Source organism: Schistocerca piceifrons, chromosome 2, assembly GCF_021461385.2.
Source record: "Schistocerca piceifrons isolate TAMUIC-IGC-003096 chromosome 2, iqSchPice1.1, whole genome shotgun sequence".
In the NCBI taxonomy this organism is placed as follows: domain Eukaryota; kingdom Metazoa; phylum Arthropoda; class Insecta; order Orthoptera; family Acrididae; genus Schistocerca; species Schistocerca piceifrons.
Window position 1 is genome coordinate 443,021,599 of NC_060139.1, and position 26,715 is coordinate 443,048,313.

The 26,715-nt window shown below is 40.8% G+C and overlaps 1 protein-coding gene across 1 annotated transcript in view; it reads right to left on the bottom strand.

Moving 5' to 3' along the window:
• Positions 1 to 4,858: 4,858 nt before the first annotated feature.
• The window catches only part of LOC124774916 (ATP-binding cassette sub-family C member 4-like), a 296,627-nt gene continuing 274,770 nt past the window's right edge, over positions 4,859 to 26,715 (bottom strand). The window contains exons 23-26 of the mRNA XM_047249591.1: positions 12,489 to 12,649; positions 12,051 to 12,180; positions 5,300 to 5,410; positions 4,859 to 5,196 (exon numbers count right to left, since the gene is read on the bottom strand). Coding sequence (XP_047105547.1) covers positions 5,113 to 5,196; positions 5,300 to 5,410; positions 12,051 to 12,180; positions 12,489 to 12,649 — 486 coding nt within the window. The 3' untranslated portion in view covers positions 4,859 to 5,112. The remainder of the gene's footprint in view (positions 5,197 to 5,299; positions 5,411 to 12,050; positions 12,181 to 12,488; positions 12,650 to 26,715) is intronic.

Genomic DNA, 26,715 nt, shown 5'->3' on the forward strand with positions numbered 1-26,715 from the left:
TACTCATTCTGTAACCCTCATTCAAATTATTAGCCTAAAGAAGATCGAAATTACGCTCTCTGATCATGGCCCGATAGAACGATGGATTATGGAACGCAGTGGTGCTAATGAAGCGCTGGAGAAGTTAAAAGTAGGGCTCAAAACATCCAATTGTTCTCCATTTCCTTTGACTGTGGCCATTGTTAATCAGGAAATGGAAAATTCTGTTGAGCCCATACTACGCTGCAAAATGCCGTTTCAAAATGCAGTATGTTAACATAACATCATCTGAATCCAGGCACTGTTCTATGGTTAAATATCAAATCACTTATCACTGAGGAATGAAAACTGGCGTCATAAGGACACCATGACAGTGTCAACCAATGGATCGACACTTTGAACTGTCCATACCTGCATATTATATGTTTAACTTCAGAATTCCTTATTTGTATAGTGCACAATACGTTTGCAGTTATCTTCTGTTTGCTGTAAACTAACTGTAAAAAGTCCGTTCTTATCTGCTACCAGTTCCCAGACTAAGATATAGAGATTTTCCAAGACAGATTAAGTTTTTCCGTCTTTGTGCTGTGAAGCTCTTCAGTCGGCTGCCATACAGCTAAAATATACGCGATATGAGTACCGCCGCTGAATTATCACAACCTTAAATACGTTTATTCGTTATTATTATGGAATAACTGCGTCTGTTCCGCTTGGCTTACTTGTTTCTTTCCCCTTGCACAGTGACATCTGACTGCGTTTTGGGAATTACATCACCCTGGGAACACTCTGGATGCCTGTAACGCTGTTTCCGCATTCGATCTACCCAGGATGTTTAATTTATGAAATAAAAAAGTGTTGTATGCTCTTACATACTAGTGTAATCACAGTTCAAACATTAAAAGAGCTTTTCCTCGAGTTTTATAAAAACTGACTTACCTGGTTCATTCCCCTGGCCCTTCAAATGTGCATTATATACACTAACAGTTTGGTTAAACGTGAGAGTTCAGCGCATTGTAAAGTGAAAGGAACGAAAGTAAAGTAGATCACATGCGTCATTACATAATAATAAAGCAATTACTGTAGTGGAAATATTAGTTTGTTGCGTCAAGAGATCGAAAATTGATAACATCAGAGGATTCGGCTATACGTGGCTTTGCGTAATAGGACTTGAGGTTGTGACGGTAGTCGTTCAATTAAACGAAATTTCGTAAAGTCTACGACGAAAACCTCCAATACGGTGACCAAAACAGTCCAAGTTCTTGCGTGAAATTGTGTTCGACGGTATCGTAGTATTGGTAAGATTGCTGGGAGACCATAAAAATGTCGAGTCGGATCCCAATCATAATGTGCCATCAGAAATCAAAATGGTGTCGAACAATGTAAGCGATTATACCGCATTTGCAAATGACGGATGTGCGAGCGCAAATGGTTTAAATGATAGTCAACAGTTGTGCCGAAAGTTATGGGATTATGTGTTGTGGTAAAGCGTAACGGGAACTGTTCTCACAGGTACAAAGATCTGAACTATGTTCCAAAACATCGGGTTAAAAACCAGTGGAGAGACAATCACGTGACTCCTGTAGATAAGAAGGGTAAAAGAACGACAATTAGAGACAGATATCCCTAACTTCAGTTTGCTGCCTAATTCTAGGAACATTTTCTCAGTTTGAACATAATAAAGTTTCTTGAGGCTGAGAAGCTTATGTCCACGAACCGGCATGGTTTTAGAAAGCATCGCGCTTGCGAAACACTGCTTGACCTTTTCTCACATGATGTACAGCGAACTATGAACGAAGGGCAACAGGCACATGGCATATTTTTAGATTCCTGAAAGGCATTTGACACAGTGCCTCATAGCAGGCTGCTAACGAAGGTACGAGCATATGGAGTAAATTCACAGATACGTGTGTGGCTTGAAGACTTCTTAAGTAATAGAACCCAGTATGTTGTCCTCGACGGCGAGTGCTCATCAGGGACAAGGGTCTCGTCAGGAGTTCGCCTGGGAAGTGTGGTAGGACCCCTATTATTCTATATATACATCAACGATTTCGTGGACCGGGTGGGCAACGATCGGCGGTTGTTTGCAAATAATGCTGTGGTGTACGGTAAGGTGTCAAAGTTGAGTCACTGTAGGAAGATGCAAGATGACTTAGACAAAAGTTTTAGTTGGTGTGATGAACGGCAGCTAGCTCTAAATGTGAGAGAATGTAAGTTAATGCAGATGAGTAGGAAAAACAAACCGGTAATCCTCGAACACAGTATTAGCAATGTACTGCTTGCCACAGGATGTCTTTTAAAAATCAGGACGTCACGTTGCAAAGCTATACGAAGTGGAATGAGAACGTGAGGACTGTGGTAGGGAAGATGAATGGTCGACTTCGGTTTATTGGGAGAATTTTAGGGATGTGTGGTTCATATGTAAAGGAAACCTCATGTAGGACGCTAGTGGGCCTATTCTTGAGTACTGTTTGAGTTTTTAGGATCTCCACCAGGTCGGATTAAACAAAGGCATCGAAGTAATTGACAAGCTGGCGTCTAGATTTGTTACCGCTAGTTTCGAACAGCACGCATGTATTACGAAGACGTTTTGGGAACTCAAATGGGAATCCCGGGAGGGTGGCGACTTTCTTTTCGAGTTACACTATTGAGAAAACTTAGAAAACCGGCATTTGAAGCTGACTGTCGGATGATTCTACTGTCGCCAACAAACATTGCGTCTAAGGACCACAAAGATAACGTAGCAGATATTAGGGCTCATACGAGACATACGGACAGTCGTTTCTCCCTCGCTCTGTTTGTGAGTGGAGCACGATAGGAGATGACTAGTAGTGGTACGAGATACACTCCGCCACACACCGTACAGTAGCTTGCGGAGTATCTGTGTACATGTAAACGTAAAAGGGATGCTGAGCATAAAAGATTAATCTACATGCTATTAAAGGTAATTTGTTAAGGAGAAAGAGTTTTGTAATATCATTCTTAGTCTATAAGTCAAAAGGGGAAAGCAACAGACAAATGTAGTGTACTTCGGCAATATGATGCGAGTAGTGGTAAGAGGTGTGTTCCCTAGTACCTAAGGTATTACAAAGCGGTACTGTGTAGGGCATTTGGCCTGTAGCTTAACAGCACAAGGAAATATTCCAAGGTGACTTGACTGAGCATAAAGTGACAATAGCAATTGCTTGTAAATTACTAGGGATAATTGTGCGGTATATGTAAATGTGGAGCCGAAGGGCTAAACCGGCACAATAAATTCAATTGTACCCTGTGGCCATGTATGTTGACCACTGTTGCAGCCTGCCTGCTGTCCCACTCCAGCACCTGCCAGAATCTTTCCCGGGAAGGCAAGGAAATGAGACCCCGACAGCACAGCCACCCACACTCCTGCACCGGCGCAGGCGCCTATAGTAGGTGCCACACGCCACCACTCGCTGGAGCGAGTTCCACCACCGGACGCTGACATCCCTGCAAGCCTCTTGGCAATCTTCAGCCACACTGACTCTGTCTGTGATTGGCAGTTTCCCACTAAGTAGGCCACATGGGGCTGTGCAAGTAACTGGAGTCAGCACCGCTGGGTGTTTTCCTCAGTCTACTCTCGACCGTACTGTATGCTCTTTAGACTGCTCACTCCACTCACCAGGCCCTCTAATTCTTCTTCACTTTCAATGAGGATAGAAATGTCGTCAGAAAATCATGTAAGTGATGTCCTTTCACTCTGAAACTTAATCACAATGCTGAAACTTCCTTTTATTTCTGCCATTGCTTCTATGACGAATGGACTGAAGAGTAGGAGTGAAAGACTGCATCCTTATTTTATACCATCTCAAACACTTAGTTCTTGGTTTGTCATTCTTATTTTTGCTAATGGGAAGTACAGCGAAAATAAGTACTTTTTTTCTAAAACTCTATTACACAACCAGACCGCAAAAATTTCATCTTTACCTTTCAGATTTGTGGACAGGAAGGACAACAGAAGGTAAGGGTGAGAGATTAATATTTTACATCAATTGAAAAAAAATGGTTTCATCATAAATGTTGTCCATACATTCTGTACATAATGCAGAAAAGTGTATTTCCTACACAATATGGACAACAGTTTGTTGTTAGCAAATCTGTAGGCTTAGAACGATATTAAATGTGGCAGTACCAGAGATGTAGTTGATTCATGTGGACGCTTTTATTTAAAAGGAAGACAACAGAAAAAGACCATATTAGTTCCTGGCAGACTGTTCAGGCGGCGTAGGAATCGATCGTCTTTGGTTGCTGGATTCCTAACATGGTCAATGACAGTTTGGATTAGCAGAAGTGTTACAGAGTGACCTGTCTTTACGGAGATTAAAATAAATGAAACTCTAGACATTTCGCATTTTACTAAGTTGATATCTTCAGGCTTCTAAGTATGAAAATCACAGTCGAAACTAGAATTAGTGTAACCTACCATGCTTCTTAATTGTACTACAACCGTGTATTACGCGTTGCATGTACTGAATCTAGGCTTTTATTCCCGTCTTGACGAAACTGAACCAACAACGAAACGTTTCATAAGTATGTAGAGCTTTCGTAATAAATGGCATTAAAAGGTACCATATGAAGTTTCTTCAACAGAAGTACCCTGACGTTGCTCCTGAATCTTCTGAATCTACTGAGTAGTCTATTACAAGTTTACTTTATATCCTACGGTACGAGCATTGACTCATTTGTGCCACAGAACAACTCCAATCGTAAAAGTGATTCATTCAGTCACAAACTAAACTTCGGTGCTTGGATTAATCTAGACATTAAGCTAAAAAATCCGCGATTGTTATTAGCGATAAGATTATAAACGTGATTCCATATTAAAAACGAATTTATAATAAAGAACACAGGACAAAAAAGAGCATCAATGGCATTTAAATGTATTTCAAGGTACGTGTCAGTAACAGGCAAGTGGGTAAAAAAATTACAACCGATGGTTCTAAATAGAAAATAAACACTCAATAAATAAAATTAGTCTTAGTAACAGGCACTGATGAATTTTATGTCTCCACTCTACACGTGACAAATGAAATGTCTCTAACAGTTTTTGGGCTCTTTCACAACAGATGGGAAAGTGTCACGGCGACAGCAAAGGGAGTGTAGGAAGTGGCTGAAGAACTATAGCCTCGTGATTTGGTCTCCTTCTTCATCATCATCTTTCCCTTTCGTTTCTTCTTCCACGACAGTCAGTGTAGTATAGCTCTGAAAGAAGCAATAAGGTCACTACGTATGTTTCAAGTTCCAACATGAGAAAGATATTTCCTAATTTTTGTGCATTTCTAAAAACGTTGGTTAAAGCTCTCACCTTCTCAGCAATATTTCTCAGTTGTTCCGCCATCGCAGCTCCCGTTTCTGCCACAAGATTCGACAGAAAACCATCCAGATTCTTCATCAGAATATGTGGATGGTCATACTCCTGAAAAATCAAATGTTTATTCTTTCAAAAGTTTTCGTAAATCCAGAATTCTTATTGACTTAAAATAATGAAAAGTAAGTTTGATTCCGGAAGCCTGGTGGCGTTAATACAGTCTTCGGTAACCTACATGATTAACAAAATTCTCTTATACATATACTGTGTCGAGAACACAAAATGAGACTGACGACAACACACTTCAGGGCCAAACTGCGTAAGAAAAAGACATGGGCAAACCCATGCACCCGCCTTGGGGAATTCCAAATTGACCACATAGCAATCAGCTGGACAAATGCTAAAGAGATCATGAACACAAAGGTCAGGAAGAACACAAGAATAAAATCGGATCACTATCTACAGAAGTTAAGTGCCTTTGGATTCCAAACAGGGACAGACTGCCACAGACGAACAGAAGAACAGAAAAAATAAAGGTAGACAGAAACAAATTAAGACACAATCGATCCAGCTATGAGGAAGTAATTTAATAATTCAATGAATGGGACGACAGGAAGCGAAATATGACGAAACAGGCTGAACCATGGGGAAAGGAAGAAAAGAAACGGAAGCACTGGTGGTGGAACAAGGAATGTGAGGAAGCGGTAGAGACTCGCAGGAAAGCCTGGAGAGATTGGAGCAGCAAGAAGGACCCGGAAAAATGGGAAGTTTTCTTAGGAGGAGGAAAGGAAGCGGCACGAACAGTAAGATGGACCAGAAGACAGAATATGAAGCAGGAACTGGACGATATTGAGACCTACTTCAGGAAAAAATGGGAAGTTTTCTTAGGAGGAAGAAAGGAAGCGGCCCGAACAATAAGATGGACCAGAAGACAGAAGATGAAGCAGGAACTGGACGATATTGAGACCTACTTCAGGAAAAACAGCAGCAGACACTTTTTCGGGAAATTCAAAAAGATTCTGGTTGGATACAAGGATAGAGAACTGTTTATGAGAGATAAGAAAGGGGAAATGGCTGTCAGTGCGAAGGAGAACTGTCGGATTTTTGCAGAGCACTTTCACGACCTGCTAAACTGCGAACCACCTGAAGAAGAGCTGGAACTGGGGACCGACACAGAAGAGAGAGAGCCACGCCCTCCAACCAGGGATGAAGTCGCACATGCCGTAAGCTATCTAAAGAATAATAAGGCAGCTGGAGAAGATGGTATAGCAGCCGAGATGATAAAGTGGGGAGACAACAAAGCAATAGACAACATGACCAACATAATTCACCAGACCTGCAGAACAAAGAAGTTGCCAGAAGGATGGAAGAATGCAATTGTAGTACCAATACATAAGAAGGGGGACAAGAGAGATGCAAACAACTACAGAAGAATATCGCTACTACAGGTCGGATACAAGGTGCTGTCAAAACTATTGCTCAAGAGAGTAGAAGAACAGGTAGAAAGTACAGTTGGTGACTACCAAGCGGGATTCAGGAAGAGGGAGAGGTTGTATAGAACAGATATTTATCTTGAAGCAACTGATAGAACATAAGGCCTTAAAAAACAAAAAGGCAGTAATAACCTTCGTGGACTTCACAAAGGCATATGACTCCATCGACAGACAGACTCTTATTAGGATCCTGAAGAACAGAGAACTTGATGGAACTACACAAGAACTCATAAAAGAAATTCTGACAGACACAAAAGCGAGGGTGGGATTCAGAGGAGCACTGTCAGACGAATTTGAGATCAAAACTGGTGTTAAACAGGGAGATGGAATGTCACCATTGTTGTTCAATATAGCACTGAACGAAGTGATCAGGCAGTGGAGAACTATAAACGAGGAAATGAGAATACCAAAGACCCATGTGGGGGACAAAAAGGACAACAGGGCTCAAGTGGACTGCCTAGCCTTTGCAGATGACATAGCAATAGTAAGTGAGACGGAAGAAGACGCAAAGGTGGGACTGAGGATCGCCTGTAACAAGACAAAAACATTAAATACCACTGCAGACTGGGAAGCACCGGAAGGCACTGTGCAAATGGTGGACAAATTTAAATACCTGGGAGAATTTATAACAGGAAGGAACAGGAGGAAGGGGGGAATAACAGAGAGGATAAAGAAGATGAAGTCAGCCTTCTGCATGACAAGAGAGATGTACAATAAAAAGGATATATCCACAGAGGCAAAGATAAGCCACTACAAGGCAACAGTAAGGAATGCAGTATTATATGCTGCTGAGACGATGATACTAGGAAGAAATGGGGCATAACAACTAGAGAAAGAAGACAGAAAAATACTGTGAAAAATACTAGGTCCCAAAAGAGGCGGAGAGAGGTGGATGCAAAGACCTATGGAAGAATTGTACCGGAACAGGAGAACAATTTTCGGGGAAATCAGACTCAAAAGGGCAAGGTTTCCTGGCCATGTAGTTAGGATGAGTATGGACAAAATGACGAAGAGAGTGTGGGAAACAACAGGGAGGACAAGGGGAAAGACAGGAACCAAGTGGGTTGTTGAGCTTCGGGAGGACTGGTTGGAATTGGGGATCAAGGTCGAAGGAAAGGAAAATTTGAGGAACAAATATACACCAACCAATACGCCGGAGATCAATGACAGAGAAGAATACAGGAAAAGATTAGAGTGTCACCAGTGGAGCCGACAGGAGAAACAGAAACTGAAGATCTCGGAAGAAGAGCGGGAGAGAAGAAGAGAAAGAATGAAGAGGTTCTGGGAGAAGGAGAATGCAGTCAACGAAGGGGCTACCCATTGTCCAACAGAGGCCATAACGCAAGAAAAATATAACCCATACGCATAAATTATGGTCAGTCCATACGACTAGTCCTCACCGTCCATATATTTGCCTTCACTTCACGCCATTAATCTGAAGACTATCAGCAATTTTAAATATGTAGAAGTATCGACGGTTCATGAAATATGAAATATTTTCCGCGAACTAAATTATTGCCTTCATCAAACACAGCATTGATTTGGTGCAAGCAAATAGCTTAATATCTATGTACATTTAATGCTTCCATTCGTTGCTGATTGTCCTACACGGTGCAGAAACTTTCATACACCGGCTATCTTAGTTTTTTGTGCCCTTTATTTCGATAAATAGCTTCAAGTAAACGCTGGGATTTTTCAAATAAAGCTGAAGTTAGTTCGTCGCTGGTTTGCGTCCAACTTGGCAAGAATAAAATAAGAGAAGCAATAAACTGGAAAGGACAGACATAAAAATAGCAAGTGTTGACGTTGAGTGCAGTGGTAATCAAAATTAGGATGTTACTGAGCACAGGACGAGACAGTCCGTTTCACGGGGAAGTGATAAAATTAATATCAAGGCGGAATTGTTGCTAATTATGAAGACAAAAACGTTGACATCTTTAAATGAGCAAAATTATAAGTACAGTAAATGTGAAAGGAAAGTTAGTATTTATGTGGTGCAGAGAATTTGAACCATTGTAATAACCGAAGGAACATGCTGGCTCTGTTGAGGTTACCTGTCTTGGAAAACCTGTGTTAATGAGAAGAATTTTACAAGAGACTGTATCCTCTTTGTGTTTTGTTGCTCTACCTCCACACCACTATACAATAGAGCCATATTCACAACAATTTAGTCCTGTATCAGGAACCTGACTTTGACACGATCTTATCCCAAAATTATATATGAATATGTGGTGTTTGTTCTTTCGGATATGTCCGCAACAACAGACACCACACATTCATGTATAACTGGTTCACTTAGATGGATCCACCTTCTTTAGTGTGGATGCACGAGTACGTCTGACCCCTGCGGGAACCTCAGAGTAGCGAGCGTGGAGGAAATTGACAGGGACTGCGGATAGATGGCGCTCGGTGGGAGTGTGCGTACGCCTTGAGGCGCGTAGAGACAGACGCACAGGTGCGATAACACTGTTTCCTGGATGGCGCAGTGCTCAATACAAGTGCCTAGTAATCAGGAGATCCCGGGGTCAAATCCCAGGCCAGTATAATTTTGTAATCCCTTCCTTTCCTCTCTGCCCCCCCCCCCCCCCCCAATCCGTCACCAACTTACATATAATTCTCCAAAGATATCGACAAATTTCACGTGTTTGCTACGCAAGAAAGAATTAATGTGCGACATTGTATTACAGTAGTTTTCTCTGTCACACACTGTACCTGCAGCTGTCTCTAGTCAATTCCCGCCCTCCAATCTCACTTCCCCAAGCCATCAGCTTTCTCTCCAGAGTCACCTGTTGAAACTGTCTGCTTTCTATACCTTAACACCCACTATCAGTGTCATTTCAATCTTTTTCTCTGTCATTACATTTTCCCTCGTGTTTCTGATGATGGTAGACACAGCATCAAACGTGATAATCGATTTAAATTTACTGCAGTTGTTAGTGTCAAATTGTAATTGTTATTTTTTCACTATTATTATTTGCATCGACGGTTATAATTATTCTCATGATAGTACATCTGATAGAGAGGGTGTCAAGGGTACAGGTGCAGATATTGTGATCAAAAATGGTTCAAATGGCTCTGAGCACTATGGGACTTAACTTCTCAGGTCATCAGTCCCCTAGAACTTTGAACTACTTAAACCTAACTAACCTAAGGACAACACACACATCCATGCCCGAGGCAGGATTCGAACCTGCGACCGTAGCGGTCTCGCTGTTCCAGCCTGTAGCGCCTAGAACCGTTCGGCCACCCTGGGTGACATATTGTGATCATTGCTACCGTAATATGTACCCACTTCAGATTGTAAGTTGTTTTCTCTCTGCGTCTAACAGTCTTCCCAAAACCACAAAGCACGATTTACAGCCGATTTTTTTTTTTCACTTTCGTAATTTCACCACGAAGTGGACTACACCTGTCATCGTAGACTATCTTTTTGTGTCCACTCTTCAATACTTAACCTGCTATCTGGTAGAAAGAAAAACCTGTAATAGCTTGCTTGTGCCACACACACTTAAAGGTACTAACCAACATCAGAACATGCTATACTAATAGCTACGATTATTAGTCTGCAAATGAAGTAAATGCTGATATAATGTAGTTCAGTATACTGTCCTCAGTCAGCACTGGAAATACCTGCACTTCCGTCTCTAACACCCTGTATACATAACTGAGCCACAAGTACTTACAGCAATGAGAAGTTTGGTAAAACACGATTTGTAATAGGTTTTGATATATACAGTTCCCTCACGTTTGAGTCCGTTCTAACCTTACTTAAATTGAAAGCAATGCAGCTTCTTATTTTCAGTCTATCCATTTAAACCGCTTGTTGGGCAATAACCTTCCGTCTCTCTTACCACTGGAGTGCTGTCAAACATTAAACGCACTTAGAAACAACATTCCTGCGTCCTTAAACGTCTACGTTTTGGACAAAATTATTTCATTTTTCTGTGACTAATTGTAAGCCGCGTCGATTCGAATACCTTCTTATTTGCAAAATTCCGAGAAAGAGTTATCTTGCTTGCATTGATTTAAGCTGATTCTTCACTGGTCTTCCCTCTTTAATTCTACAGTTTCTTGATGCAACTACGAAAGAAACGGTGTTTCGATGTCGCACTTGATAATATCAATTGTATGACGTGATAAAACAGTTCTGATTCGTTTCGTTTTCCTTCGTGATATTAAAAGTTTAGGGTTCCAGTCTGGGAAACACCAACAGCTAAACGAAAGTGGAAGGGGAGCAGGGAAACAAACGAAAATTATTTAAGGGTAAAATCCAAACTGCGGGTGTTGTACTGCATGTAGCTATTTCCTAAGGGCGACTATGTGGGCAGAAAAATGAGTTTTCTGGTAAAACAACCGAATATTCACAATTTGTGTTTTCTGTCTTATTGTGCAATTCCTTTACTGAGAAATAAGTAAATAAATAAAAATATCTTGTTTCAAAGTGCGAGTTTCTAATTTGAAGATCAATTGCCAATTCCAAGAGTTTTGAATGCCTCTTTTTCTAAGTTCAGAGCTAAAATTTAACCATCCTCAAGAAATAATTGACTCATTTCAGCTAGATGATGAAGATGAAATTGTTTCCATGATGGGTTTAGTAATGAAAAGGATATTTTGAAGAAAAGCATATCCACAGAAGGCAATGCAAATAAGTGAGCCTGAAGAGTCACAAGTGAGCTAATGTTCCCTGTACCTTCAGAGCAAAAAATGTTCAGCTACCAAATTTGCTGAAAGTAGTTTGGGTTTGTATTAATCATTTCTGGTTCAAACCACGAGGCAGAATGAATTTTTCCCTAAGGAACCATAAATTGCCAGAGATGCGCAACAAAGGTATCACTGACCTTATAAAAGCAGATCTGCAAATTGCAATGCATTTTAATTTTAATTGCAGTGAATATTTAAAAATGTAAAAGACAATGAATCTTGGCAGAAGGAAGTAAAGTCTGTAAACAAAAGCAATAATTTCTACTGTTATTTGTAGAAAACCCTATTTGAAGTATTTGTTTTGTAGGCTTACTCCTCGCTCCCTTGTTTTCACCGTAAAAAGCTGGCAACCCTACACTGCTATGACAGCTGCAGTCGAATTACCCTGGTGCTAAATCCATTGTTTAAAAGATTTAACTTCGCAAAATTAAATGACAGACTGCTGTGTGCAAAATATAATAAGAAGAAACTGCTTTTCAGTGTGTGTTTGGTAAAAGAAAGCTATTATTGACGATTGTTGTAGGACATTGTCTAGTGACATATTTGTTTCTCACCACTACAGTTCCAGCGTCCATCACGAGCACCTTGTCCGAGTCCATAACAGTATTCAGCCTGTGGGCGATAGTAATCACCGTGCAGTGCATGAATTTTCTGCGAATCGTACACTGAATCAGGGTATCCGTCCTGTAACACAAATTTTCAAATAATTCGATCACATAAATGTCTCTACAGAGGGAATTTCCTACCATTAAGAAGAACTCATCTGTTTGCGAAGGTGGTCCAAGGAACTTAGGCACACAATCTAAACCATATAGGTGATAAAATCATAACCCACACTATGAAGGTATACACAGAGACGACCACTTACAGTGTAACGCAATTAACTACACACCCTCTGTGTATTTAGATGGATACAGGCAAGATTATGAAAACATAAACTGTGTTCTGTAAAGGGATTAGGAAGGAATTAATATAAGTAATGCGACACTCACTCTGGGTCGACGTTGGCAGTGGCCTCATCGAGTACGAGTATTTTGTTGTTCCTGAGTATGGCCCTAGCAAGGCAGATCAGTTGCCTCTGGCCCACGCTGAAGTTGCTGCCACCCTCCGTAACTTGGAAGTCTAGTGTCTCGACACAGGACTTGAGCTCCACCTGTCAACATTAAAAGAAAGCAGAGTAACAACTACTGAGATCATGTGTGTGTGACGTAGTTCACTGTGGAGAGTGGCTGGGTTAGTTGTTTCACACTGCTCAGCTGTTCTTTGCAGAAATATAAGAAATAAATACTGCATCGAACGCTATAGTTGGTGGTTGTACTGTTTCGCATGGGCGAAATCGAAATTGAACGTAGCTTATTCTTTATTTATATTTTTCACCACATATGGCAAAGATGGAATAAATGTATGAAGTAGATGTCTGTGGAACGAAAAAAATTTGCTTGCTTCCGTACAAACCAAAACCATGATCCAATTTACACAGTTTTTTTTCGTGTTGTCTGCAGAACATGTATCCATTTTTTTAAAGTGTTTACTGTAGTGAAAGGAAAATTAGTATTATTTCAGTTCTTAATTTCAAGTATTATTACAGCAGATATTAATTATTAAAAATTGGACCATATCTAGGTCCCAATGTTCTAACCGTAGTCCACTTCACATATATTAAGGTGGCTTGTAGTTACGGTATTTATGTCGATTTGTTTAAGTAGAAAGTGAAAGAAAAACATTCCTAAACTCGTTCATTTTGTAATTTATATTTAAATACAAACACATAAGAAAATAAGTGACACAGTTCTCTATTTGTCCCAGACATCTTCGGTTCTTTTACAGAATATCATTCTCCTTTCCTGGACACCTTAACTGGGGGCTGAATTATGTAAATTAAATCATATTCGTTGTACAAAAGAAGATCCTTTTCTTTATGTCAGATTTACAGTTTCCTACTTCTTGCCACGCAGCTCACTTCTGGCCCTGTTTTGTAGATCTGAATGGCGCTACCTACCTATAATTTGCCCTCATATTTGACAATGACATAATCTTTAACTTCAGAAGGTTTCATCTGACTCAAGTTTGTTCAAGCGTTTCCCTTCAACACAAGTTCCCTTTTGATGTTTATTGGTCATTATTTATTGCAGTATGACCTGAAAATTGTGTGAAGAAGAGCTATTTTACGCTCAGGTATTTCAATACCGCCTCAGCAATGTAAATTAATGTAACACAAACAGACTGTAGCAGGAAATTTTTGGGCTTTAGTTGTGTCTCAAGTTAAATTTTTTTAATAAAATATAACGTAATGCCAGTTGACATAACATTGCTAAATAATCAGAAACATGAATATTATGCAGTATTTTTCAAATTTCCTTACTTATATATGGTTAGGCGCAGAACTTTGTAGCGAAATCAAGCTTCTCAAGAAAGTTCAACAGCAACTGATTTTTCAGAAGTATGCCGATATAACAATTTCGCAGTTTCACAGAATTCAGCGCCTATTGGACTTCCAGATGGAGCACAAAAGAAATGCAAACAGAAACTGCACAACTGCACCCAGCAATGTAATAACAGACAGGCAGCTCTGGGACCATAGTTACCAGAAATTACACTATAATATAACCAGTACCGATAACTTTTGTCTTTACAACTGTAGAAACAAGAATATCTAGATATTAAATCTCAGGGAAATTATCTGCTACAAAGTTTTTTGTTTAAGCATTAAACATGATTTAACTGACAAGCGGGCGACAGCTTCCACAATCTATTTTCTCTGGCGTTTTAGACTTTGGGGCTGTTACTTATCATCGGTGAAAGCTTCACGTGAGTTGGTGACATTAGAGGCGCAGTGTTGCAGTGAAGTCCAATGAGAAGCAGAAATACTATACCATTACCACAAGATCATCAAGACTTATTCTCGTTCAACAAGGGTATTCGTTGTGTGCATATTCTAAATACAAACTAGACAGCTAGTTTGCAGCAGTATTTTAAAAGAAGGTATTGCTATGGACACTAATCTGTGCATTAGTAATGAATGAGACCTCATATAAATATGTGCTTAAATAATGGTAAGACAAGTCATTACTACTAACCTATCACATCACCCTGTTTATATTTATACAAATAAACCATGCAATATTATCAGTTTGTGCAATGATATAAGGCTCATAAATACAATTCTTGAAGCACACTGACTAGGGACAAGATCTGCCAGGGCCCCGAGGCAGAATAAAAAGACATGTAACTCTCGCAATATTAGTGTTCAGCTTCACTATAAAACTCGTAGATTGGTACGGAGTATACAGGGTGAGTCACTAACTATAGCCACCTAGAATAACTCTGAAAGTATGATAGTAGCTCAAAAGTTTGCGGAACAAATGACGCATGGGACAACGGGTGCCATAATATGACACTGGTTTTTTGTTGCTAGGTGGGGTAACTTCAGAGATACGAAAATCAACTTTTTTTTAATGGGAAGCTATAGTTTGGTACTTATTTTTTGATAGAGGCTATCGAGACGAATCCAATGATGTGTAACAGTAAGGTCTTTCAAGGTCAACGAAGGTCACAATGATGGCATGAACGTCCATTTACAGAAGGAGTCCGAAGTGATTGATGACCATTGGTATCAGTGCAGTGCTGCAATCTTCAATCTTCTTATCATGGATTGAGTGGTATTCCTTATCACTTCGGCACTTATCGAAGCACTTGCTCTGATAATTCTCTCTCGTATATCGTGTAAATAGTAAATAGTCGCCGAATACAGCGTATCCATCTAACGTGCCATTGACATGTAGACACAATCCGACGGTTTCGCAAGACAACACTTATAGAAACGGTAAGACTAGTATAGTCGAATCAAGTGAATGTGAGTGATGTATTCCTTCGAAGAACAAGTCGATATGCTTCTCATTTATGGAGAATGCCAACGAAATTCAGTGAGAGCTAGAGACTTATACGCTGATAGATATTCTCAACGTACTCACCCTACACGTCGAACATTTAAATATGTGTATGATAAAGTGAGAACAACTGGATCTTTAACGCATCGGAAACATATCCGGCAAAGGAATATTACTAACGAGGAAACGGAAATTGTTACTCTTCTCACTGTGGTTCCAGATCCTTGTGTTAGTTCGCGTCAAATCGCAAGGGGATCTGGCACGAATCAGAGTAGTGTTTTCGTGTTCTGCATCGCCATAAATATCATCCTTACCATATCAGTCTCCACCAAGAATTAACTGGTACGGGTTGCATGCGTCGTATTGAATTCTGCCGATGGGCTCAACTTCAGATTCAGAGGGATGACACATTTCTTAATTTAATTTTATTTACTGATGAGGTTATATTCACGAACCACGGAAATGTTAAATTGCATAACATGCATTATTGGGCAACTGAAAATCCATGTTGGCAGTGGCAAGTTGCATACCATAAACCGTGGTCGGTGATTGTGTGGTGTGGAATTCTGGAGGACAGAATTAAAGGCCCCTATTTCATCGAAGGAACTCTTAACGGTAGAAAGTACACCACATTCCAGCAAGAAATATTAGGTCTGTTACTGGAAGAAATACCTTTACGAACAAGGAACAGAATGTGGTATCGACAAGATGGGTGAGCGGCACATTTTTCGCTGATGGTTTGAATGAGTTGCAGAGACAATTCCCAAATCGTTATATTGGACGCGGAGGAGATGTGTCCCTGCTCGTTCGCCAGACTTGACTCCTCTGGATTTTTTCTTGTGGGGATTCTTGAAAGACATTGTTTATAAAGACGTTCCAACTGCACCTGAAGATATGCGAGAGAGAATTGTCAGAGCATGTGCTTCGATTAGTGCCGACGTGATAAGGAATACCACTCAATCCATGATAAGAAGATTGCAGCACTGCATTGATACCAATAGTCATCACTTCGAACACCTTCTGTAAATGGACGTTCATGCCACCTTTTTGACCTTCGTTGACCTTCAAAGACCTTACTGTTACACATCATCGGATTCGTCTCGATAGCCGCTATCAGAAAATAATTACCAAACTATAGCATCCAATTTAAGAAAACGAAGTTGACCTTTACATCTCTGAAGCTACCCCACCTAGCAACAAAAAAAACAATTTCATATTATGACCCCCGTTGTCCCATGCAACTTTTGTCCCACAAACTTATCAGCTACTATCATACTTTCGGAGTTATTCTTGGTGGCCATAGTGAGACACACTGTATATACACATCCGCACGACCCCAATGAGTCTATCAGATCTCCATCACAAAACCTTCAACTTATGATGCTAACTTACGTAGAAACAAGGACTCCGGCGCCAATGCAGATTGAGGCCGCAGTATTTTTATCCCCGACAGCTACTATATGGCGAGACCGGCCCGCTTCTGCATGAGTCGTAGGGAAAGTCAAATTTAGAACTTTAACATCTTAGAGCTTCACTGTAACGATTTATCTTGGAAGTCATGAACGGTTTGCTTCGAAATTCCATAACAGGTGCGAGGTACTATATTCCATAATTCTACGTGTTGTCTTCAGCAGTTCTTTTCATTACTAACTTATTTCACGATGATCACTCAGGACTTATGCGATTTATTTCCAGTTTTCTCCCTAACGCTCACGTCAGATCAGCAGATTTTCGTTCGTACACGTTGCCTTAAGCACCTGTTTATCGAGATTTTGGCACAAGATGCCTCTATGAACAGTATTGAGAATCAAGCATTTTTGTCGTAGTTGCGAATTGTCGTGATGATAAATAAACCAAATGATTAATATATTCAATTACATTCAAGTCCACATTCCTAATAAAAGAAAATCACCGAAAAAGATGTGATCGGAACACATACCACACTGAAGGTAAAAGCGAGGTTGCGTGGAGTTTAATGCTCTGTATTTGCATACGGCAAGCCCAGTGTTAAGATCTCCATCTATTCAATCTGCTTTAGGTTTTTCGTGATTTCCCTGAAATGAAGTATACCATGAATGTCAGGAATCCGGTAAAACATCAAATCTCCGACATCGCTGAGGCCGGAAAAAGATCCTGCAAGAACGCGACCAACGACGACTGAAGAGAATCGTTCAACGTGACAGTAGTGCAACCTTTCCGCAAATTGCAATGCTAGGCCATCAACATGTGTCAGTGTGCGAACCATTCAACGAAACATCATCGATATAGGCTTTCAGAGCCGAAGTCCCACTCGTGTACCCTTGATGACTGCATGACACAAAGCTTTACGCCACACCTGGACCCGTCAAACTGACATTGAACTGTTTGATGAGTGGAAGCCTGTTACCTGGTATCGTTTCAAATTCTATCGAGCGGGTATGGAGACAACCACGTGAGTTTATGGACCCTGCCTGTCAGCAGGGGAGGGGACTGTTCAAGCTGGTGGAAGCTCTGTAGTGGTATGGGGCGTGTGCAGTTGGAGTGATATGGGACCCTCCCCGATACGTCTAAATACGACCTTGATAGGTGACACGTGCATAAGCGTCCTGTCTGGTCACCTGCATCCATTCATGACCATTGTGCATTCCGGCGGACTTGGGCACCCAACACCCAACACATCCAGAATTGCTACAGAGTGGCCACAGAAACACTCTTCTGAGCTTAAACACTTCCGATGGCGACCAAACACGCCAGGCTTGAAAATTATTGAGCATATCTGGGATGTCTTGCAACGTGCTGTTTAGAAGACATCTCCACCCGTTGTACTCTTATGGATTTATGGACAGCCCTGCAGGACTCATGGTCTCAGTTCCCTCCAGCAGTGCTTCAGACATTAGTCGAGTCCTTGCCAGGTAGTGTTGCGGCACTTCTGCGCACTCGCGGGGGCCCTACACGACATTAGGCAGGTGTACCGGTTGTTTTGGCTCTTCATTGTAATTGTGAGTCAAATATTTCACAGTATTGTGCGTTCTTTCCGTCAGTGAGTATGACCTTTTTTTGTACGTGATGACGCTTTAAAGTATTGTCCAATATAAACATACAACAAACGATCTACAGGATGCGGCAAGAACAATAACCTGTTCGAAATTGCGCGCCGTTGTTGAGCACGGCTTCCTAAAGAGTCGATGGTTGTACCACTGCTTAGTACGGTTTTGAGCGTTACCATTCAGTGTGAGTCGTTGCTCAAACGAACATCTTGTGTTAGGCAACTGAAAAGTTTTTTTAATCTGGTGATGGCCTCGTGCTAACGCAGCGTTTGCTTATGCTACATTTTGACATTTGCCGTAATCATCAAGTTCCTTCAGAGAAGTAGACTACGAAATGGCTGCTGTAGTTCAGAACAACAGCATCTGCAACGAGGAAGGCATCATCCTGTAGACCAGGAACGGTTCGCATTCCGAACAACACTGCAACTGTAACAGCTGCCTTCCAGTGAAGGTCGACGTGGTCAGTTTGTCGGCATTCGTAAAATAAGTGCTGAACAGCTTGGACGGAAACCTGCGACGAATTTTGCATCTCGATAATCATGCCCATCATTATACGCTCCGAGTGGTGCAACAGTTATTGCCAGGAGGTAAGCAAGCATGTCATAAGTTCTGTTCACAGTTTCCAGAAAAGAACAACAATGGACTTTGTTTTCTCAACAATTTAATGATGTCCGTCTACGTCTAGTTTCATTTACCGGTCTATGTGAATAAACAAAACTTTCGGCACTCGGTGCCTACTAGTCCTCACCAAATGCATAGCACACCACTTCAAAACAGGGTCCGTACTTTTTTGAGAATGACGTAGCTGGCACCGCCACAGTAACATCAGGTGGGTATGTTGTTATGTTGCAATAGTTCGTAATGCAGAAAATGTGTCCTCAGAAGATTTATACGCAGTCGTGGATCCAACAGGACGGCGCAACCGTTCACGCAACGAGAACGTCCATAAGGGTCTTAAGCAGATAGTTTCCGTAGCGTCTTCTTTCGCGCTTTGCTGGTGTCAACTGGCCTCCCCGTTCGCTCATTTATAGGTTAGAGCCTTTTTCTGTTGGGATTTATGAAATAAGAAGTGTATGAAAACAGACCAACAGCTTCAGAGAGCTCGAAAATCAACATTCAAGCTGAAATCGAGACTCTTTGCGAAGTTACAGCGATTGTGCATTTTGGTGACTAAAATTTCATCGCCAACGATGGTGGACACCTAAAGGACATTATTTGTAAAATATAGCATGTCTAGCATATTTGTACGAACTAGTCTTTCGAACAGTGCACACCAAGATGTTTAGCCGTGCGTTTCCGTGGTCAAATACACTGTTAAGAATACGTCATTGTTTCTGCCACATCTGGTATTAAATTCCTCGATACCTTGACTGAAATAACAGTAACCTGTAGACATGTTACTAGATAGCTGTGTATGGTCAAAATTAATGATTCCCGTAGTGAATGAACGTGAAGAAGCACAGACGATTGAACATTTTCTCCTGTGTCCAAGCATTGAGTTTTCTTACTTAGCGGAAGATCTGATTTTTATGCAAAGACAAGGCTTTTGAGGCAGCGTGATTTTGGAAGAAGAGAGTTTATAAATTCTTGCTCTGGCACGGAAAGTAAAGTAAATAGTGAATCAATTACTTCCTAGGCTTCCTGGAATCTGTTTGTCGGTTTGTTTGTTTATCATCATCATCATCATCATCACTGTCATCATCGTCAACTGCCATTTAACATCCACTGTTTAATGACGGTCTCATCTAGCCTTTCTGTCCGTTTCGGTCTTTAGCTGTATGCAGCCACGTTGTTCCTACATGTTTACCGATCTCATCGGTACTTTGAGACATTGCTTAGTAATTTTCTTTTGTGCAACACACTTCAAGTTCCACGAATTATTATAGCATCTACTCTTTACCATCAACTTGATGCAATGAAATTGTTTCGAATATTATTCAGAATATATATGATTTTATGATACTGATAATGATTTTCTGTTATATAAATCCCCCCGAAAATCCAAACTGAAGTAGCAGTATGCTCCAGTAGCTATTCAAAGAGAGAACGAGCCAAATCTTAAGGTCACACTTTCGATGTGGGATAGTATTCTGTTGTGCAACTAAGTATACGAACACAAATCCATGGTCACTGACGACGTCTCTCCCAGCATCAGATTACACTGGCACACAAGTGCAGAAAAACCAGCAGAAACCACACCCAGTCAGATATGTAAGTACTGTCATTTCTCAAGTTTCTCGTACTTTTCCATATTTTCTACAATTCTGCGTATTTTTTCACATTTTTAGTTTTTCACATTTTTCCAATCTCGCAATTTTTATACCACTGTTCTTAAATTCACAACAAGCTCGTGGCGAGTCGTTTAGCATCATGTCGATGTTTACGATCCTGTTCAAATGGTTCAAATGGCTCTGAGCACTATGGGACTTAAAACCTCAGGTCATCAGTCCCCTAGAACTTAGAACTACTTAAACCTAACTAACCTAAGGACATCACACACATCGATGCCCGAGGCAGGATTCGAACCTGCGACCGTAGCGGTCGCGCGGTTCCAGACTGAAGCGCCCAGAACCGCTCGGTGACCATCGGCCGGCTTACGATCCTGTCAACCGATCATAAGGCAGTGTGTACTGAAAGACATGTGAATTATCATTGCTGAACCACAGATTGTGTGACGTCGTAGTTTATGTGTTCGTAAATAACCAAGGAAAATCCTTGTAACTACACTACTGTTAAAATTATTTCGACCTATCAATATGCCTACTGGACATCTAGTACACTGTATTATTTAAAAACTATTGGAATGAATAATTCACCTGTGCATTGATAATGAGTTGCAACACACACACACACACACACACACACACACATATATATATATATATATATATATATATATATATATATATATATATATATGCTTTGATAATGGAAAGACGATGCATTATTATTAACATGGTAACAGGGCACAACATGACGTTTTAAGCAAATAAACCCTGTTGTTGTGGTCTTCAGTCCTGAGACTGGTTTGATGCAGCTCTCCATGCTACTCTATCCTGTGCAAGCCTTTATCTCCCAGTACCTGCTGCAGCCTACATCCTTCTGAATCTGCTTAGTGTATTCATCTCTTGGTCTCCCTCTATGACTTTTACCCTCCACGCTGCCCTCCAATACTAAATTGGTGATCCCTTGATGCCTCAGAACATGTCCTACCAACCGATCCCTTCTTCTGGTCAAGTTGTGCCACAAACTTCTCCCGAATCCTATTCAATACTTCCTCATTAGTTATGTGATCTACCCATCTAATCTTCAGCATACTTCTGTAGCACCACATTTCGAAAGCTTCTATTCTCTTCTTGTCCAAACTATTTATCGTCCATGTTTTACTTCCATACATGGCTACACTCCATACAAATACTTTCAGAAACAACTTCCTGACACTTAAATTTATACTCGATGTTAACAAATTTCTCTTCTTCAGAAACGCTTTACTTGCCATTGCCAGTCTACATTTTATATCCTCTCTACTTCGACCATCATCAGTTATTTTGCTCCCCAAATAGCAAAACTCCTTTACTACTTTAAGTGTCTCATTTCCCAATCTAATTCCCTCAGCATCACTCGACTTAATTCGACTACATTCCATTATCCTCGTTTTGCTTTTGTTGATGTTCATCTTATATCCTCCTTTCAAGACACTATCCATTCCGTTCAACTGCTCTTCCAAGTCCTTTGCTGTCTCTGACAGAATTACAATGTCATCGGCGAACAAAGTTTTTAATTCTTCTCCATGGATTTTAATACCTACTCTGAATTTTTCTTTTGTTTCCTTCACTGCTTGCTCAATATACAGATTGAATAACATCGGGGAGAGACTACAACCCTGTCTCACTCCCTTCCCAACCACTGCTTCCCTTTCATGTCCCTCGACTCTTATAACTGCCATCTGGTTTCTGTACAAATTGTAAATAGCCTTTCGCTCCCTGTATTTTACCCCTGCCACCTTCAGAATTTGAAAGAGAGTATTCCAGTCAACATTGTCAAAAGCTTTCTCTAAGTCTACAAATGCTAGTAATGTAGGTTTGCCCTTCCTTAATCTAGCTTCTAAGATAAGTCGTAGGGTCAGTATTGCCTCACGTGTTCCAACATTTCTACGGAATCCAAACTGATCTTCCCCGAGGTCAGCTTTTACTAGTTTTTCCATCCGTCTGTAAAGAATTCACGTTAGTATTTTGCAGCTGTGACTTATTAAACTGATAGTTCTATAATTTTCACATCTGTCAACACCTGCTTTCTTTGGGTTTGGAATTATTATATTCTTCTTGAAATCTGAGGGTATTTCGCCTGTCTCATCTTGCTCACCAGATGGTAGAGTTTTGTCAGGGCTGGCTCTCCCAAGGCCGTCAGTAGTTCCAATGGAATGTTGTCTACTCCCGGGCCCTTGTTTCGACTCAGGTCTTTCAGTGCTCTCTCAAACTCTTCACGCAGTATCGTATCTCCCATTTCATCTTCATCTACATCCTCTTCCATTTCCATAATATTGTCCTCAAGTACATCGCCCTTGTATAGACCCTCTATATACTCCTTCCACCTTTCTGCTTTCCATTCTTTGCTTAGAACTGGGTTTCCATCTGAGTTCTTGATGTTCATACAAGTGGTTCTCTTATCTCCAAAGGTCTCTTTAATTTTCCTGTAGGCAGTATCTATCTTACCCCTAGTGAGATAAGTCTCTACATCCTTACATTTGTCCTCTAGCCATCCCTGCTTAGCCATTTTGCACTTCCTGTCGATCTCATTTTTGAGACGTCTGTATTCCTTTTTGCCTGCTTCATTTACTGCATTTTTATATTTTCTCCTTCCATTAATTAAATTCAGTATTTCTTCTGTTACCCAAGGATTTCTACTAGCCCTCGTCTTTTTACCTACTTGATCCTCTTCTGCCTTCACTACTTCATCCCTCAAAGCTGCCCATTCTTCTTCTACTGTATTTCTTTCCCCTATTCCTGACAATTGCTCCCTTATGCTCTCCCTGAAACTCTGTACAACCTCTGGTTCTTTTAGTTTATCCAGGTCCCATCTCCTTAAATTCCCACCTTTTTGCAGTTTCTTCAGTTTTAATCTACAGGTCATAACCAACAGATTGTGGTCAGAGTCCACATCTGCCCCTGGAAATGTCTTACAATTTAAAACCTGGTTCCTAAATCTCTGTCTTACCATTATATAATCTATCTGAAACCTGTCAGTATCTCCAGGCTTCTTCCACGTATACAGCCTTATTTTATGATTCTTGAACCAAGTGTTAGCTATGATTAAGTTGTGCTCTGTGCAAAATTCTACCAGGCGGCTTCCTCTTTCATTTCTTAGCCCCAGTCCATATTCACCTACTACATTTCCTTCTCTCCCTTTTCCTACTACCGAATTCCAGTCACCCATGACTATTAAATTTTCGTCACCCTTCACTACCTGAATAATTTCTTTTATTTCGTCATACATTTCTACAATTTCTTCATCATCTGCAGAGCTAGTTGGCATATACACTTGTACTACTGTAGTAGGTGTGGGCTTCGTATCTATCTTGGCCACAATAATGCGTTCACTATGCTGTTTGTAGTAGCTTACCAGCATTCCTATTGTTTTACTCATTAGTAAACCTACTCCTGCATTACCCCTATTTGATTTTGTGTTTATAACCCTGTAGTCACCTGACCAGAAGTCTTGTTCCTCCTGCCACCGAACTTCACTAATTCCCACTATATCAAACTTTAACCTATCCATTTCCCTTTTTAAATTTTCTAACCTACCTGCCCGATTAAGGGATCTGACATTCCACGCTCCGATCCGTAGAACGCCAGTTTTCTTTCTCCTGATAACGACATCCTCTTGAGTAGTCCCCGCCCGGAGATCCGAATGGGGGACTATTTTACCTCAGAAATATTTTACCCAAGAGGACGCCATCATCATTTAATCATACAGTAAAGCTTCATGCCCTCGGGAAAAATTATGGCCGTAGTTTCCCCTTGCTTTCAGCCGTTCGCAGTACCAGCACAGCAAGGCCGTTTTGGTTATTGTTACAAGGCCAGATCAGTCAATCATCCAGACTGTTGCCCCTGCAACTACTGAAAAGGCTGCTGCCCCTCTTCAGGAACCACACGTTTGTCTGGCCTCTCAACAGATACCCCTCCGTTGTGGTTGCACCTACGGTACGGCTATCTGTATCGCTGAGGCACGCAAGCCTCCCCACCAACGGCGAGGTCCATGGTTCATGGGGGGAGCCCTATAATATCCATAATCTTATCAATTTGTGACCACTATAAGAGACATAAACTAATTAATTCGCATTTTATCACATAGCTGCAGAGGTGCAATGACCTCTGTGAGTCGATTACTTCATATGTAGAAACAGTTTAATTTTCTGCTCTGTGACCACTGCTCAGTCTCATTTGGGTGGTGGAGACGTGTCCATACTTCCGAATTTTTCCGTATCTGTTTCAGAGTCTTATAGCGACATCACATATTAATATAGTAGGAGTTTCTGTCCTGTTGCATGTCTTTGATCTACAGGGGAGCGGTCTCAGATCTTGCCCACAGTCAGCGTGCTTGCAAAACCCTATTTGTCGTCAAACATTTCCCAGTTCGCCATGCATGGTCACTGTGTAGTGGAATGTAGCATTTTTGTGCCATTGCCCTACTCCTGCCCACATTTGAAGGAAACTCCAGACTAACCTTACCAATTCGATGGACACAGAAGGATTGGCAGCGCTCCTACTCGGATTTTATTCGTAGTTATTTCCGAATCTTCTAGCAACGTCACATACACACTATTAATGCAATAGTTTAAATCGTGTTGTGGTAGGGTAATGCTTTTTTATTCTGCCTTGGAGATCTGACTGACCAAGACTGGCATCACCTATGCATTTTTTGTGCAGAGATAAAAGCTAAATCGTTGGGTGAGCTTGATTCTACCTGGTCCAGAGAGAAAGAGAGAGGGGATGACGCTTATCTGCGTAGCTATTCACGTGTGTTCTCCGATAGGTCACAACAGATTTGCCTTGGGCGGGATAGCTCTATCTGTTGTGTATGCTATCACGTCAGTGATTTTACTGCAACCTGAAACATTTCAAATTTCTTGACCATTTCTGGGTTACTGACTAGTGTACGCAGCCATGACCATACTCCAGGCATTAGTGTTTGGAGTGTGCTTTACACCACAGGGGCATAACTTTCTACTGGGGATGGTTGGACAGATTGCTCACTTCTCTAGGTACCCATATTGCAACACTGTACGACACATAATATATCTTTCGTTGACAGTCTTGGAGTCAGTGAGCCTCAGAATCTTGCTACGATCTCATTAATTTACCAAGATGTCACTATTTCAAGCAATGCACTTGTTTTAACAAATAAAGTATGATGTCATACAATCTAATTGTGTAGTTGTGTAATTCAGATACTTTTGAGCACATGCTGCAGCGTGATTGACTGACAGCATCACAACGTCGACTTGACAGAATATGACATGATGCGACATTTATAGCAATGGGACAAAACTTGCTTATTCAAAAAATATGAATAATTATGAAAATGCGGAAATATTGCTGAAAATCTGGAAAAATAAAAGAACCGTAAAAATGAGAGGACTTAGATACCTGACAGGATATGGTACAACTCGATAGAAGTGACATAACGAAACTATAATAAAATTAATTTGTCATTAACAAATAGCCACGCTCTCATTCTCAGAATTGACCTTGAAACTGTGCTTGTACCGGAGTACCCGAAGTGCGTGTGTAGGAGGGGTGGAGGGGGCTCATATGCCCACGTAACCTGACACTGGATTTCACATCATCAGTGACCTTGAACCTGTGCTTGTATGCATAATTGCATAACAGAATACTAGACCTAGAGCGATACACCGGAAGTAATGTCATCAGTGACCTTGAAATCCGCTCATTCTCTCCTTGAATAACTACTTGATCCTTGTGGCATTTCAAAATTTTTCCTTTTGTTCTTATACATGTAGTGACACAACTTTTGCAATGTAATCGTTCAACTACACAACATTATTTTACTGGCCTAAATAAATTTCTTCTATACCAAAACATCTCGACAGTGCTTTTACTTTAAGCTTTGTGATGCCTTGTTATGTGAAGCCTGCTTTTAGCAAGCCAGTCATATATCAGGACAAGAGGCACTGTTGAGTATTGTTGAAGGCCAGTCACGAAGACACCCCATATTCTCTGTATCAGAATAAATATGGTAGAAAGCCCCCTAGTGGCGTATAATCTGCAAAGCTAGTTTAAATAGTT